The 17,523-nt window shown below is 46.4% G+C and overlaps 1 protein-coding gene across 3 annotated transcripts in view; it reads left to right on the forward strand.

Annotated features, from left to right (window-relative positions):
• GAB2 (GRB2 associated binding protein 2) overlaps window positions 1-17,523 on the forward strand; it is a 186,642-nt gene that overhangs the window by 167,060 nt on the left and 2,059 nt on the right. For all 3 annotated transcript variants that reach the window (XM_050941159.1, XM_050941176.1, XM_050941168.1), the window contains exons 4-9: window positions 5,652-6,238; window positions 7,272-7,366; window positions 9,496-9,778; window positions 12,816-12,906; window positions 14,781-14,883; window positions 15,954-16,079. In XM_050941159.1, coding sequence (XP_050797116.1) covers window positions 5,652-6,238; window positions 7,272-7,366; window positions 9,496-9,778; window positions 12,816-12,906; window positions 14,781-14,883; window positions 15,954-16,079 — 1,285 coding nt within the window. The remainder of the gene's footprint in view (window positions 1-5,651; window positions 6,239-7,271; window positions 7,367-9,495; window positions 9,779-12,815; window positions 12,907-14,780; window positions 14,884-15,953; window positions 16,080-17,523) is intronic.

Genomic DNA, 17,523 nt, shown 5'->3' on the forward strand with positions numbered 1-17,523 from the left:
GGCTGGTAGCAGGGAAGATCCCTGCTAGCCAAACGCAAAAAAGCTCAGGGCCAATCACCCTCCCCTCCTCCCCCTGCTTGGCTAACTGCAGGGAAGGATTTCTTTTCAGCCACAAGGCAAATAGCCCAGTAGGAATGGCCATCTCTGTCCTCTTAATTAAATTCCCATATTTCAACCAGGTTACCTTGAACGATATCACTCTCCTGAGGATAACACAGCGAGATAAAGAATGGATGTTGCTTGAATGCCAGCAAACACCAGGACCATACGCTGCTAGGCTTTGTCATGCAATGATACCAGATTACTTGCTACATGCATGGCGTGGTCAAGTGTCCTACCATGGAGGATGGAATAAGGCTGCGCTGCCCAGAAACCTTCTGCAAAGGCTTTTGGAGTACCTCCAGGAGAGCTTCAAATGTTTTTTCATTTCGTCTTTTGGAACGGAGTTCTGTCAGCACGGAATCCTCTCCCCATATAGCAATCAGATCGAGTACCTCCTGTGCGGTCCATGCTGGAGCTCTTTTTCAATTCTCAGACTGCATAGTTACCTGTGCTGATGAGCTCTGTGTGGTCACCTGTGCTGATCAGCTCTCCATGCTGGGCAAACAGGAAATGAAATTCAAAAGTTCATGGGGCTTTTCCTGTCTACCTGGCCGGTGCATCCGAGTCCAGATTGCTGTCCAGAGCGGTCACAATGGTGCACTGTGGGATAGCTCCCGGAGGCCAATACCGTCGAATTGCGGCCAAACTAACTCTAATCCCACATGGCAATACCGATTTCAGTGCTACTCCCCTCGTCGGGGAGGAGTACAGATATCAGTATTAAGAGCCCTTTATATTGATACAAAGGGCTTCGCTGTGTGGACAGGTGCAGGGTTAATTCGGTTTAATGCTGCTAAATTCTGTATAAACTCGTAGTGTGGACCAGGCCTTAGAAGTGGCAAATGAATTGATTAGTCTCTAAGGTGCCACAAGGACTCCTTGTTGTTTTTACCTATAGGTGGCGCTATCAGCTTTCCCCTTGGTTTGGTGTGATGTTGTGAAAGTTTTGTCTAGCTCTAGTGCTGACACCTATGCAGTTTAAACTGATAATGTGTGGTGATGACAGAAGCATCTCAAGCTCGCAGCACCCAATTACAACCCCATAAGCACCTGGATGTATGGATCAGCTGTTCTGTCTCCAGCATGGAATGTCGCAGGTGATGGGGCTTCCAGCCATTCTCTTTGTATGTCATCTGCATCCTAGAGACCAGGCGGGTTATGTTTCTCTGTCTCCGGCCTATATTTGCCTTTGCCAAATTTCATCCCTTTTCTTCTAGTTGCCCCCTCTTGGATCACCCTAAATAAATCCTCTTCTTCTTTGGGGTTGCACCCTACAGATATTTGTTATATTGCTTGCAACCCTTGTTTGTCCTGTCACCAAGTTATACAGAAATGGGCCACTGAAATCCAACGAGCAGAAGGGTTGGAAGTCTACCTGATATTCAGCATGACCATAGCATGCAGTGCAACATAGCACAGCAACAACCAAGCAGTCCTCTATGCCTACTAGATTTGCTTGTGTGTTGGTATTATTTTGAACACCCATGTCTATAGCACTGCAGATTGACACAGTGCTTTGCAAGCCCAGCTAAAGGCATCTTGCTTTCAAGAGCTTTCCGTCTGAGTTATACAAAATAAACATAAGCACGTATAGGTGAGGGAGAGCAACAGATGGTGAGAAGAAGGCAGAGGCTATTTGCAGATGGAAGAGTATTTTAAGGAAAGATGCAAAAGTTGCCCTTTTGGAATAGTCACTAATTGAATTAAGGGACTGATCTAGCTGAACTAAGGCCCAGTTGTGTAGCTGCTCCATGCACCCATCAGAGCCAGTGGGCATCCCAGGCAGGCTACGAGCTGCTAGAAAGGCAGAGGTTAAGGGCTGTGCTTAGGCTTCTGCAAGAGCCTGCAATTAAGACAACCCCCCTGGAATATTTAGAGTGGGCTGGGTTTTATCTGTGCTGCTGCCATTGGCGTAGGGCTGGAACCCTGCATAATGCTATGAGAACATCAGGCCAATGTTACATTATTAAAGAGAAGCAGGGAAATGGGCCAGTGCTTCTGCGACAAGATGCAGGGGCACTAGCAGCTACCAAACAATGATACTGGACCATTGTAACATACCAGGGTACACTCCAGACTAATGCATCATCCCTGCCCTCTAACCTGGGGTTCCCTTTACCATGCCTTGCTGCTGTAGCCTCCAGCCTGGACTGCTCACAAATAGCCTCCAGCATGCAAGTCACTCCCAGCGATGTCTGTGTGTGCTGCAGCCAGCCAGCCAACCACACCTTGACTCCTACCAGCCTGGGTTATGCTGTAGAGTGACCTCAACACACCCCCAGCCCCTGATCTTCCCCCAGAAATGTATATCATGTACTGCCAAGCCCAATCCTGGACCATACAAATATATTAAGTCCATTATTCCTTTAAAGCAGTGTTTTCCAAACTCGGGATGCCGCTTGTTTAGGGAAAGATCCTGGCAGGCCGGGCTGGTTTGTTTACCTGCCACATCCGCAGGTCTGGCTGATCGCGGCTCCCACTGGCCACAGTTTACTGGTCCTGTCCGATGGGAGCTGCCTGGAGCAGCGAACCGTGGCCAGTGGGAGCCGCGATCGGCTGGACCTGCCGACGCGGCAGGTAAACAAACCGGCCCGGCCTGCCAGGGGCTTTAGCGCCCTGAGTTTGGGAAACACTGCTTTAAGGGAATAATATGCACGCAACTTGCTACCAATGTTCCCTCTAATTTTTTCCATCCATATGCAGAATGAATTTTGTTATGTGCAGATGTGCGCCATCACCGCTGTACTTTCATGGCAGCCTTTATCCCACCAAGAGCTCAGAACATCCTACTACTAGCACCTAGCTGGGTCTTAGGGAAGTTCTGTCTTCAGGTGACGTCTGCAGTACCTATCTGTTCATTCCTACGCCTCCTTCCACAAGGATCAGTACATGCTTCACAAACTAGACATATAAATGCTGAAATGCAGCCACCTCTGGGGAGGAAAGTCAGCAGCCAGCTAGGCCAACAGCACGGAGAGCACTGTGCAGTAGTTTGGAAAGAGAAGGGGAATTTTGGATAGGAAGAATCTTTTCCTCTTATGCAAAATGCTTGAGATATTTAATGTTCAGACAGGGCTTCATCTGTAAAGGTCTCATCTAAATGTAAAATATAATACCACAATATTCAAAATCAAAGTAAATGTTTCTTTTTAAATCAGGACGCTAAGGCTCAAAATAATTTTTAAGAACACAAATTCCCCTTACTACCATCCTCTTGTATTAACAATACAAAGCACTTTAAAAGTCCTATAGACTATTCAATCTTCATGTCATTTACATTTTTACACTGGATTATCTTGGACGATTAAAGTAGCACAGTAAAGTTCACCTTCAGATTCTCATGCACACATACAGTGTTCCAATGTCTCAGTTATTAACACACACGGCTCTGTAAATTTACACAGCACTTTACAAACAATGGGCTCAGGCAAACTTTCACTTCACATGAACTTCTCCCACTTCCTTCCATGAGGCGACTCACATGACTAACAGCTACAGGAGTAATACTTTGCAGCATCACCCCCCTAAATAAACCACCTGTCCTCCTGCCCACAAAAAGCTTTGCAAACACTGCTAGGGGAGGTTTAAATCCACAACAGGGAATTGTTGCCATTGGAAATCCGACAAAAACAGTCACAAAAATATTTCCAGGAGTCCTAGTTTTGGTAATTTCCTTTAAAAACACAAATCTAAAAGCCAGCCATATTTAGTGCTTTTCATTTATAAATCTCAAAGTGTTTTACAGAGGAAGGTCAAGATCATTATTCCCATGGGGAAACTGAGGCACAATGTGGGTTGAGGTGACTTCCCAAGGCCTCACAGAAACTTAATGGCTGAGCTGGGGAAAGAGCCAAGTCTCTTGACTCACAAGGCTCCCCCAGCTCTGGGGTTGCAGCAGAGTGAGAGAGGACTCCTCCAGCCCCAGAGTTGGGAGAGAGACATCTCTCCCGTCCCCACTGCAGCCACAGAGTTCGGTCTGGGAGAGAGATATCTCTCTCATCCCCACCACAGAACCAGGACGAGGGTCAGGATGCCCTGCATGCCCTAAGGTCCTCCAAACTCCCATAACCACCCCCCACCACACCCCACTGCCCCCACCCATCCTACACATCCTGCGTGCCAGCGCTGCTGGTGTGCAGCCCTTGATGGACTTCTGTGCGGCCACACAGGCACACACCTTAGAGGGAACACAGCCTGCTACCCCAATGGGAGTGACCCAGATATTTCAAATTAAACACAATGGATTAGATAAAACAATAAAAGAAGTTTATCAACTACAAAGAGAGAAATTTTAAGAGAGTGCATGTAATGAGGCATAAAAATCAGAAATGGTTACAGGAAAAATAAAGATAAAACTCCTCCTAATGCTTAAGTTAAGAAACTATATTAGATTCAAAGCAAAGTTTTCTCACCGCATGATTTCAGCAGGCTTACTGCCCAAACTCTTTACGTCAGGACCTCTCCCCTGGAGTCTACCAGCTGCTTCCTTTTTCTCTTCAGGTGCAGTGAATGCACTGGACAGGGAGAAAGAGAGAGAGACAGGTGCTGGCGGGGAGTGTCCTGTCCCTTTTTATAGGTTTAGACCCTCTCTTGAAAAACATTTCCAGCTGAGACCCAAGAGACACAGAATCTATGTGGAAGGATGTTCCCTGCTGGGTTTTTTTTCCACGTGTTTGAACTTCCTTTGTTTTCCCTCCCTGTTTGATTACTCTGTTTACTGCTTAAATGCAGATTAAGCGAAGCATACTTTCCTTTCTTTTCGGACAGACCTGTTTGCCAACTTCTGTTTGGGTGGGGTTTGGAACATAGGTTAATAACATCACATAGGGAAATCTTATAACTTCACATACAATGTTGCCCCACATATTTTATCAGGACAATACTGACCCACAAATTATGAGTTTTCCAATGGTACCTCACAAGGCATACTTTGTACAAAAATGATAACAAAAGGGTGTGAACACAGGAGTGCATTCTGTCACAACCAAGTCATTCCTTCCACAGGGAAGGGCTTTGAATCATACCATCAGGGAGGTGGTGTTTGCCCAACCTAGTACACAGCCAGAGGTCTGACCCCCCTACACCTCAGATCCCAAGTTAACCCTGAAAGCTCTGTGCCTCTGAATTCCCTTCCTCCTCCCCTCCTGTTGCTGCCCCCAGGTTTCCTCTCAGGGGATTTCGCTCTGTGGTGGAGCCAAGTGAGGCAGGTGTCTTTATCCACTTGTACAGGCTGGGGAGGCACACAAGACCATCCAGAGGGGAGGGGGGCAAGTGGAGAAATTTGCCTCAGGCCCTGGGCCCCATAGGGGCCCCCACAAAAATATAGTATTCTATGGTATTGCAACTTTTTTTAAGGAAGGGGCCCCCAAAATTGCTTTGCCCCAGGCCCCCTGAATCCTCTGGGCAGCGCTGGAGGCACAGGGAGTGTAGCATGTGACTTGCCCATGGTCACCCAGCTAGTCAGTGGCTCTCCTGACTCCCAGACCCCTGCTGTAGCCATTGACCACACTGCCTCAGAAAGCTAAGCCACACTCTCTCCTCTTTCCTAGGAGCGCCAGTTTCTCCCAAGCCACAAGGTCCTCGTTCTTCATGAGGAGTGACACAGCCGTTCAGAAGCTCTCCCAGGGCAATGGACACTGTGTGAACGGGGTCGGCGGGCAAGTCCATGGATTCTACAGCTTGCCAAAGCCCAGCAGACACAATTCGGCGCTCAGGGACAGTGCCTATGACCTCCCGCGGAGCTTTGGCTCTTACACTCACACCAAAGCCAGCCTCACGGGCTCTGACACGGATAACGAGGAGGTCTATACCTTTAAGACTCCCAACAACACCCTGTGCAAGGAGTTTGGGGAGCTCTCCACGGACTCCTATGACGTCCCCGTCACCCCTCACTCCGTATACCAGATCCCAAGGACATTCACGCTGGACAAGAACCACAACACACTGGCCGTGGCCTCCAGTGATTCACCCGCTGCTCCCCCACCCCGGCCCCCTAAACCAGGGCAGATGGAGTCACGGTGGGGCAGCCCCCAGCAGCACCCTTCGAACGGTGAAAGCCTAGGGATGGTCTCTGTGGCGGCTACCATTCCCAGGAGGAACACGTTACCAGCTGTGGAGAACAGCAGACTACATCGAGGTAAGTGTTACATTTAAATGGGGTGTATGGTGGGGCAAGGCGTCTTTTCCCCAGATATCAAGTTGGACAGTACAGCCGAAGATGCTGACTTCATTAGAGAGACGTGGGACCAGATGCTCAGCCTTTGTAAATCAGCCGAAATCAATGGAGCTGCACTGGTTTATTTGAACTGAGGAGCCGGTGCTACATATTCAGGGGATGGGCTTGTGGCGTATATGAACACCCCTGAATTTTTGGGTATGTCCAAATTCTGCCGTTGGTGCTTGTCTGTATAAAGGGCTGACCCAAAACCCCAGATTCAGTCACCCCCAAACATTGGGAAAGTTCAGATCTAGATCAAAACGCCGCCATTCATAGTTTTTGCAACTCCTGCCGGTACATTTGACTTTTAATTCAATTTATGGCCAAAGTTTTCAAAAATTGCCACTGATTTTGGAAGCCTCAAAGTTTGGGCACCCAACCTGAGACAACTAAAGGTAATTTTCAGTTCCCTCCAGGCCTGATTTTCATCACTCCAGAGCAGCTGCAGCTCCTGTTGACTTTGACTGGAGCTGTGGTTTTTCAGCACCTCTGAAAATCAGAGTCGGGCCATCTCCAGCTGGACACACACATGACCATGCACTTTTAAAATGTTAATTGTAAAGCTGCAAGGAACTAACTGGCTGAGGAGAATAGTTAATGTAAGGTGAGGCCTTTCCCTCCAGGACCCCCATTCCAGACTGAGCTAGGTCAGCTGCAGCCAAATGCTGTTACCGCCCTCACTAGCCGTCAGTGAGGGTAAATGAATAAAATGGCTGTGGAGTAGTTAGACCGAGCTGTCTGAGATGGGATAGAAAAAAAAGAGAGAAGATTTATACAGTTTCAGAACTCCTTGCCCAGCTACCCATGCTCTGCTAACCTAAACACACATCATTTACTGTATAGCATAGTTAAAGGTGAGCTGTTGAGGGCTACATGTGTTGAGGCACTATTAGAACTAGAGGAGTCGCAAACAGGCACTGTGTGCATTGTGAATCCATGATTTGTGTTTCAGCTTCTTCTTGTGAGACTTACGAATACCCCCAGCATGGTGGCAGCAGCACAGTTCAGTCAGCAGACTCTGTGAATGATGGGTTCAACTCATATCTGGTAAGCTGATGCTACTATCACCCACTTGTCAGTGTGTGTCATGTCCCCCTCAGCCACAGAGGGAAGGAGTCTGCCATCCATGTATGCAGCACACACATTCCATGCCCCAGGACCGGTTTTGCCTGTGGTACAATTCTGACCAGCACCTGTATCCGCAGGGAGGATGCCATACAACATACATGCTAGGTCATGCCTTCCATGGCAAGTGTAGAATTTCGTGCCTTACTGAAAATGTCACTGTGAATCTGCTACAGCTGCCACCGTGGAGACCTAGGGCTTGACTCAATGGAAGTTTTGCTTTAACTTCAGTGAAAGCAGAATTGAAGCCTTTGTCTTTCAGCTCATGCTGGAGCCCTGGAAGTCTCTGGTTCAACCCTGGTGATGACCACCTTAACAGCTGTTTACTAATAGCTAGATAAGCTCATACCATTCAGAACTGAGATTTGATTTGGATGCTTACACAAACCGTATCTGACTGGTGCTTCAGCTCAAAGAAGCATCAAAGAGATTGGATGCTTGTTGAAACATCCTGTGTTTTAACCATTGGACCAAACTACGAAGGGAAGTTTCTCCATCTCTTGATGTCTTCAGGTCAACACTGGATGCCTTAATGGAAGACATGTTTTAGCCAAACACAAGTTATGCAGGGGTAACGGTGAAATTTAAGGGCCTGTGATATATACAGGGGGTCAGACCAGTTGATTTAATGGTCTTTTCTGGAAATCTAATCTATGAATCTAGATCTATGATTCTGCAGAGCTGGGCTGGAAATGTTGCCAGCACAGACTCTATCATGAGAATTCTGATATTTCCTGCTTCCTTTTGAACTGGAAATACCATTAAACCAGCCTTTCACTCTGCATTTCTATCACAGCTGGAGCCAGGACATGCAGAGATGCATGAGAAACAGAGTTAGCTGAAGTATTTTCTAACTTCCGAGAAGGTTCAGTTCAGTCTAAAGTTTGCATCAGTGGGGTAGTCATGTTAGTCTGGTTCTATAAAAAGCGACAAAGAGTCCTGTGGCACCTTATAGACTAACGGACATATTGAGAGGCAGAGTTATTTGCAGGACATTATAGGGACACTGTAAAGCCAGTCCACCTCACAGCAGGCTGTCCTGACCATTCCTGTGAGGGAGCCAGTGTCATGATGGGAGGTGGCTAAGGTGGAGTGGAGGAGCCAATGGATGGGACCTGCCTTCCAGGAGAGGTAGAGGAAATTGATCATTCCTCAAGTACTGAGGTCACATCCGGAGACTGGATAGAGTTGTGGTTGGAGACATGGTCACTAGAAATACTGATAATTGGAAATGTGGTGAGGTGGCCTTGTTTACTTCTCTACTAGCTCTGAAGTTGGGTCTCAATGGACATCTAGACAAACTTCCACAGAGTGCTGGGGAAGATCCTGTGGTTGTGATACATATTGGTACAAATGACATAGGGAGGTGTAGGAAGGAGGTCTTGGAAGCTAAATTTGGATGCTGGGCCACACCTGGGCCAGCTAGTCAGGGAACCATCAGGGTCTCAAAGCGAGGATGAGAAGATGTTGAAGAGGGAGGTTTGCATTTATTGGAGATCCCTTAAGGAAAGGAGGAGACCTGATACCAAAGGGATGGGCTTCACCTTAACCCAAATGGAAACTAGCACAGGGGGATAATTAAAACCAGGAGCTGGAGGAAAGCTGACAGGTGCTACGGAGCACTTGGGTCGGGAAAGGACAGCTGCTAAGGAGGACAGGAACTGTCAGCTCCTTGGGGCAAGGATTGTTTCCTCTTTCCCTGTCTGGAAAGTGCCTAGCACACCTTAGGCAATGCTGGAAATCAATTGTAATATTAAAGGTGACTCTGCCTCTCTCTAGCAGTAAAGGCTAGCCCAGAAATTACGGCTGAATAGGAGCAAAGAGAGGTTGAGGATCAGCACCAGAACTCCCCTGAACTGGGAACTGTTTGTTGTTCAGATCCAATGGCTGATGTGGATTTGGCAGCTTTGAACCCATCTCCAGTGTAAATGTTTGCTCACTGTGCTAGGGAGGGATTACACCCTGGGGCCTAGTAACTCTGAACACTGCTGCTTGTATTCCATACCTCACTAAATATCTTCTTGACCCTTGACCTCCCCTGTGCTTTCCAGCAAGCCAGAGCCGCAGTGGCTCGCTCCCACAGTGCTGACTCCGAGGACAATTATGTCCCAATGAACCCAGGCTCCTCGTCCCTGCTGAACATGGAGAAAACCAATGACAATTCCCAGAATCTCTACATCCCCATGAGCCCTGGTCCGCACCACTTTGACCTCCTGGGATTGTCCTCGACGACCCTCCCAGTCCATAAAGGAGGAGCCACTTCCCAGTGCCACAGGCGGCTGAGTGAAATCCAGCCCCCACCGGTCAACCGCAACCTCAAACCCGACCGGAAAGGTAAGACCAGTTCCTTGGACAGAAACACCTGTACTTGAGGGGAATCTTCACAGGAACTCCACTATGACTAATTATAATACTTCAGACAGCTAAATAGAGGTATCAGATTGTGCCACATAACCATGGGGGAACAGTGGCAAACACGGGGAGGGGCACGCACTGCCTTCCAGAGCTCTCCAGCACATATTGACTGCCATGGCCCTGTGCAGAGCACTGGTCCCTGCCCAAGCACAGCCAGCCAGCTGCACTGGCCACTCTTAGAGCAACTCGGAACATTACTTATGGAACAGAATATAAACGTCTAAAAAATTTAACTTTTTTACCTTTTTTCAAATCGAAAATTTGGGGGGAATTTTTGTTCCATGAGAACCAAACAAGAGTTTGGTTTTTCAATTTGATTTTGGGGTAAAAACTGAAGTTTTGGAATTTACCATGAAACAAAAATCCCAATTTCTGAGCAGCTCTAACCAGGATCTGTGTATGGGGACAGAGCCTTAGCCCCAATCCCAACCCCTCTCTATTCCTCTTCCATCTCCAGGAATGGAACAACCTTAATAGCCCTTATGGATAATAAATCAAATTCTTCCTGGCCTTTACACAAGGCCCTATAATGGGGAAGGTCCTTGGTCCCACTCCCTCCTTCTTTAAGAAACAGAAGAAATCTGTCCCATAGCAAGTATCAGAGGGGTATCCGTGTTAGTCTGGATCTGTAAAAGCAGCAAAGAGTCCTGTGGCACCTTATAGACTAACGGACGTATTGGAGCATGAGTTTTCGTGGGTGAATACCACTTCATCGGCTGCATAGCAAGTAATCTGTATACCAAAAAAATGTACCTTCAAATCAGCTACTTGACACACCAGTCACGTATGACTATGGGCCTGCTAACATCCCCATTGTCTTCAAAGGGAGCTGGAACAGCACTGCCTTAATAGCTGTGCATGGTCTGTCCCCAGAACCTGCCATTATACTGAAAGCTCCAAGCAGGAAATACAGTACACAGCTCCATCCTCCTCATGTAGATTAGGTCACTGGGCACCACAGCTCTCTGAGGGGCAGGAGGTGGTGTGATTAAGGCCCTGGCATCTGGCACTGTAGGTTCAAGCCCTGATTCTGTCTCAGGCTTCCTGGATGACCTTTTGCTAGTCTCTTAGTCCCCCGCTGTAAAATGGGGATACCAGTTCTGTTTAGACTTGCAGCAGGGACTATTTCTTGCTATGGGTACTTCTACACTTGGAGCTGGCAGTGTAATTGAGGAGACATACCCCTGCTGGTTCTGACTTGGCTAGCGCACTGAAAATAAAGTGCAGCCATGGCAGAACAAGCAGTGGAAGGGGCTAGCTGCCCAAGGTACGTGCTTGCACAGCTAACCATGGTGGTTGCATTCTACTTTTAGCGTGCTAGCTCCATCAGAGCTCATGCGGGTATGTCTCCTTGCTCTGGAAGTTATATCTCTAGCCCAAAGTGGAGATGTACTCTATGGGTATGTACAGCACCTAGCACTGTCTCTGTAGCCTGTGCCATAACACCAATAATCATCTGAGTTTAGGAAACAGCAGGAGACCTATTAAGCTATCACATTTTTCAATTGTCGTAACTGATTAATTAACCGTTTTATTAAATTCACCATTTTGAAAATAAAATAACAGACTGGAATTCAGAGCACCTTGGAAAGTCTCCTGGTTTCTCACACATTCAGATGGAAGCTGCAGCCCAGTGCGGTGGGGATGAAATGCAGGAATCGCTGGGTAAATTCTCTGGCCTGTGTTACATAAGAATTCAGACTAGATGCTCTAATGGGTGCTTTGGGGCATAAAATCTATGGCTCTGTGAGATACTGAATGTGTGAGGGTGCTGTTGAACAGGCACGAGGTGCACAGCACATGACAGGATCAGGCCACTAGTCTGTGTTTTAAGAACATAAGAACGACCATACTGGGTCAGACCAATGGTCCATCTTGGCCCGTATCCTGTCTTCTGACAGTGGCCAATGCCAGGTGCTTCAGAGGGAGTGAACAGAACAAGTCAGTTATTGAGTGATCCATCCCCTGTCGTCCACTCCCAGCTTCCGGCAGCCAGAGGCTTAGGGATACCCAGAGCATAGGGTTTCATCCCTGACCATCTTGCCTAATAGCCACTGATGGACCTGTCCTCCTTGAACGTATCTAGTTCTTTTTTGAACCCAGTTATACTTTTGTCCTTCACAACATCCCCTGGCAATGAGTTCCACAGGTTGACTGTGCGTCACATGAAGAAGTATTCCCTTATGTTTGTTTTAAACCTATCTCTTATTCATTTCACTGGGTGACCCCTGGTTCTTGTGTTATATGAAGGGGTAAATACCTTATTCACTTTCTCCACACCATTCATGATTTTATAGACCTCTGTCATATCCTCCCTTAGTTGTCTTTTTTCACAGTATCAACATGGTAGCCGCCTATTGTTACAAAGTGCTGTATTATTACAGTTAGTTATTCCCATTCTTTCTGGACAGCAGCACTCTCCTCTCCTTTGTAATGAGCTACATGTTACAGGGCAGATTTCCTTTTAAAATGCTCCATGGAAAACCTTCTGGTCAAAGCCCACTGCAACTAAGTGGCATGTTGATAATGTTAATTTCTGACTGACGATGAACAGAGGAAGGCTTTTCCGAGTCTAACGGGCATCAGTGTTTCTTTAATAAGCCACACCTACATGCTGTCCTGCTGGGTGTTTTGGGGTCCTATCATTCCCATAGAAGACACATTCACCCCTCTGGGGCCCATACAACGGAATTCCCATTGGAGCCAGTGGGAGTGGGGATGTGCACATGGGAGGGATGAAATCTGCTCTGATTTCCCGCAACCCCGCATGAATGACTGCAGGAACGTTGTGGCTGGGAATACTCCCTTGACAGCAAGGATGACTGCTGGGGGAGGTGTAGGTCATCCATGTGATTGTGGAGGCCTTTGCATTTTATTTTTTAAAATACAATGACTTAGTGTTAGGGAGGGTTTAAAGAACGTGTTCACTGATGAATAAATCCTTCTTCTGTGACAGCAAAGCCAACGCCTCTGGACCTTAGGAACACCACGGTTATCGATGAGCTTCCCTTCAAATCGCCGGTCACCAAATCTTGGTCCAGACCAACGTGAGTATATTGGGGGGAGTCTTAACTCCTGCAACACCATCATGGACCAAGCTCAGGCCATGTCCTCATTAGCTGGACGTACTTAGCTTCAGGGTGATAGATTGTGATGGCATAGCGAATGCAACAGGAGCCACATTCTAGTCTCAGTAATACCTGCGTCATTCTGGAATATGGCCATTGCAGTCCATGGAGACGCTGGATTTACACCAGTGTGACTGAGATGTAACTAACCCTAGATCTCCAGTGTAGGCAGCACCAAAAAGCGCCTTTGGGTTCTTGTTGTGCTGGTTTCCTTAATGTCTCTTTCTGTTAATGGGATGTGTCTTCTATCTTGCAAGATTTGTATTTTGATTCTGAGCTGGAGATGGGCCCTAGCTGCAAAGTCTGGAGCCAGATCTGAATTTCCCTAAAAGCTTGAGGATGTCTGGATTCAGGATTTTTGCTTAGTCTGTTTTATAAGCAGGGGCCAGCTGCAAAGTTTCGATCTGGATCAGACTTTCTCAAAGCATATTGATGTTCAGATCTGAAATCCCAGTCTTGGCCCCAGTTCTAGCCCATCCAGAGAAATGTGTCAGCATTTGCTAATTTTCTACCTGGTGGTATGATAAAACTCTGTGAATACAGGAGAATTGCCTCAAAGTCCACATTGAAATCCAGTGTATTACAAAGTGCTAATTACCAAAAGTCCAAAGTTTAATCTCATTTGGCGATTGTTCTGCTTTTCAGAATTGTGCCTAAACCAAACCACGCCTAAGTCAGATAGTTTTGGTCCAAACTCAGAGCAAGGGTTGCCATTGGCTGGCTGAGGTTTACAAAACCTTGGAGTGAGCCCAGACTCAGATGAACCCTGGAGTCAATATATGATTTCATATCAAAACTAACTAAAACCCACAGTGTCAATGCAAAACAGGATGGCACTCAGAAGGTTTTGACTGAATTTTGCTTTCAGAGCCCTTAAAGCAAAGCTCAGCTGTGAGGAACTCTGCAAATTTTAACCAAAGAGCTTCATACCAAACCCTCTAAGCCAAAAGTGCCGGGATTCACACAACTCCAGTTCTGCCACTAGTTCATAGTCTGACATTGTCCTATATGAGGACATTAGCTTTTATGACTGTTATAATAAATTGGATTGTTTGGAGACTGACTGCAGAGCATGAGAGCTGTGTGCTGAGATCACTACATTAGGAACCATACAGAGCTTGGGTTTTGATTGACGGGACGCCTGACCCCACAGAAGCTAATGGATTTTTCTCTTATCGACTAATTTTATGACCCTTTTTTACTGCAAGGCAACCAATAGCTTTTTAAGAGGGGGACTTCAGTAACAGACTCTGATTGCATTATGTTATTCCTTATACAGTAATTAGATCTGGTTGACTGAAAACAAGATGAGGCCTTCAAGGTTTAGCCTTCCATCAAAATGCAAGTAGGCTACTGCACAGTAAACGCAAACTTGAAGCTGTGATTAGTATGGAGGGGAAATGGCACAAGAAGCTCGGGGCTCTATGTGCTGTCATAAGGGGATTGCAATTAAATACATCCTGTGAGATAAACGACTTTATGGAGCCTGGACTCTAGTAATATGATAGCAGGAGAATTGAGGCGACATACAGAAACACAGTGATATTAAACAGAAATAAGCCAGAGCTAAAGGCCCAAATCTGAATCCTCCCTGAACTATGGGAAGCTTGCGTTGTGGAGACAAACTTTAGAAATGGTCCTTCTTAAGTGCCACCAAAACCCTGGATCTCATCCATGAGCTGCAGGAGAGTTCAGACTTGGATCCCAGCTCTGCAACTCTGACCCCATCCCTAGTAAGTGGTGAGCAGTGGGGTCCTGCGCTGTAACTAACCCAGCGGCACCTCTCATTACAGCCAGACTTTCAACTCCAGCGCCTCACAATACTGCCGCCCAGTCTCCACCCAGAGCATCACCAGCACTGACTCGGGAGACAGCGAGGAAAACTACGTGGCCATGGTAAGTCCTGTTAGCGCTGTCGAGCTTCCTAAGCAAGGCACCTATGTCCTGTAGTGACTTGGGCTCTATAAATGCAAACCACAGGTAGTGACCGTAGTGTTAAAGATATTCATATCTGTGGTGATAAGGACAGTATATATCCTTATGGATTACAGGGCGGTTGTTTGTAATGTGGCATTCTAACATGTATCTGTATGAAACATCCTGTTTTATGTTGTGGGAGCAGAGAATGAGAGTGGACAAGACATGCCGTGTGCTTCTTCCTCCCGCACCAGAAAACTCAAAAATGACCCTCCCTTTATTAAGTACTACTCTGCATCATATCATGGTCCTCTCTGGGAACTGGAGGACCAAAAACTCTATTATTTTACTTCCATGCCACATTTTATCGTACCTGTTTATTTTTAGATTGATTTTAGACCCTTCTCCCACAGGAAGTGCTGGCATTCTCTGACTGTGTGGTGGGGAGGGGGAGGGCAGGAGCCATCTATACTGCCCCAAGCATGAAAAGGCAGGTTCCCAGCTGCTATTACCAGTGACATTGATGAAAGAGACAGGAGAATTTGTGTCTCTTACAAACTGCTACCCTATGACCTATTATTAATCAATTGTATTTAAGTTTGCACAGAACTCTTTGTCATGCTGGGAAATGTATTCAGAGTGTGCACACATTTCCCAGACCTGCAGTGCAGTGTAGCAAAGTGTAATGATGATTCTGGGCCCAATTATGGCCATGCTATGGCCTGGTTCCAGCAAAGCACTTAAGCATATGTTTAACTTCAAGCATGTGAGTAGTTCCATTGAAGTGCATCAAGTTAAGCACGTGATTTGGGCTATAGAACCCCATTAAATTCAGTCCACTGTGCTGTTCTCATGGCTCTTGACCCAAATTGGTCCGTTCTGACCTTAAGTCTATGAATCTATGAAAAAATTGCAGAGGGGTAAGTGAGGGGAGAATTCAGGCCAGGCTCTCGCTTAAAGTGCTACCAGTGTGGGATTTCGGTTTTAGGTCCCTTGTATTCTCCTTGTTTTATTAACCCTTTTTTTCTCCCACCTCTTTCCTACATTAGCAAAATCCTGTTTCTGCTTCTCCGGTTCCTAGTGGCACCAACAGCCCAGCAGCGAAAAAGAGTTCGGGGAGCGTGGATTATCTAGCCCTGGACTTCCAGCCAAACTCACCTGGGCCAAACAGAAAGGTATCTTGGGGTTTTTTTTTTTAATTTTTAATTAAATATTATGTATTTTTAATGCTTTGAAACCGGCTCAACAAACAGTAGGGGCTTGATTCTCGGCTGAGACACTGCTTCAGTTATGTCAGTGGTATTGGATCTGGCTCTGTGTATTATTCTAGTCCAAAGTCCATCCTTACTCACGTACCCGCAGCTGTACTGGAGGTGTAACTAAGACCATTGGAGGCAATGGCTTTTATGGCTGTAAATGAGAGCGGAATTTGGCCCACCTTCTATAGATCCTATATTAGGCCTAATTCAGCTTGCACTGAAGTCAACAGGAAGATGCCCCTTTCTATGGGAGCTGAATTAGGTCCCCTCATTCCTTTCTTACATTTTCAGATGCAGGATCTCCAAAGTGCCCTGGTGTAAATTATCCAGAATGACGTGTGATTCAGATGCCCAACTTGAGACACCTTGAAGGCGACTGCTTTTTAGAAGGTGCTGAGCACTCAGCCACGGAAAATCAGGCTGCCCTTACAGTGCATCAAGCTGAGCATCAAAATCACAAGTCACTTTTGAAAAGTGAAGGTTCTATCTATGAGCCAAATTCTGCTGAGCCAGTTATGATGCTGCCAGATGAGGACTAGCTGGCAGGAGCAGATGGACCAGTGATGGGAAACACCAGCAAAATGGCTTCTAGATAACATGGAATGAAATTAGTGGCTCTTCAATATATTCAAATATCTATCTTAAATGCAATGCACCTGCATGCTATATAGTGTCTTCCATGCCAACTACATGGATTACAGAACAAAACAATACACACACTCGAGAGGTGGCATAAAGCCACAAAAATCTAATCTGGATTCAGTTTAAGATTTTCTGAACCTCCAAAGTTTGGATCTGGGATTTTCAATTGTGTTTCTCTAAAAGAGTTAAGCAACTGCAGAGGGAAAAGAAAATTAAAGTACTGTGAAAAGCAACTATGTAAAAACAGCAAAGAATCCTGTGGCACCTTATAGACTAACAGACGCCACAGGATTCTTTGCTATGTAAAAACAGCATCGTCTCACTCAGCAGATCTGCTCCTTCTGTGAATTTGGAGCCGTACCTGCTTCTTTGAATGACAAAAATAATCTTTTACTCCTTGTTAGCCCTGCAGAGCCAACACAGCTAAGAGAGGGGGAGCTGGATTCTAGTCCTTCTACTGTGTCGCTAACAGTTGCTTAGTGAGAAGAAAAGAATCCCGTTGGACTCTTAGATCCCAGGCTGCGTTTGCAGTGCTGGCAGTTAGAAAGCAATATTGTTTTGCTTGTAAACTGAGCACTTTTGACGCAGAGTCGCTGAGAGACAATAAACATGGAAACTCAGGGTACCATTTTACACTCTTCTTTCAGACCAGGCTCTCACTTTGGGCCTGATCCAAAGCCTATTATATCAATAGGAGTTTTTTGATCAAGGCCTCATT

This window comes from Gopherus flavomarginatus, chromosome 1, assembly GCF_025201925.1.
Source record: "Gopherus flavomarginatus isolate rGopFla2 chromosome 1, rGopFla2.mat.asm, whole genome shotgun sequence".
Lineage (NCBI taxonomy): Eukaryota > Metazoa > Chordata > Testudines > Testudinidae > Gopherus > Gopherus flavomarginatus.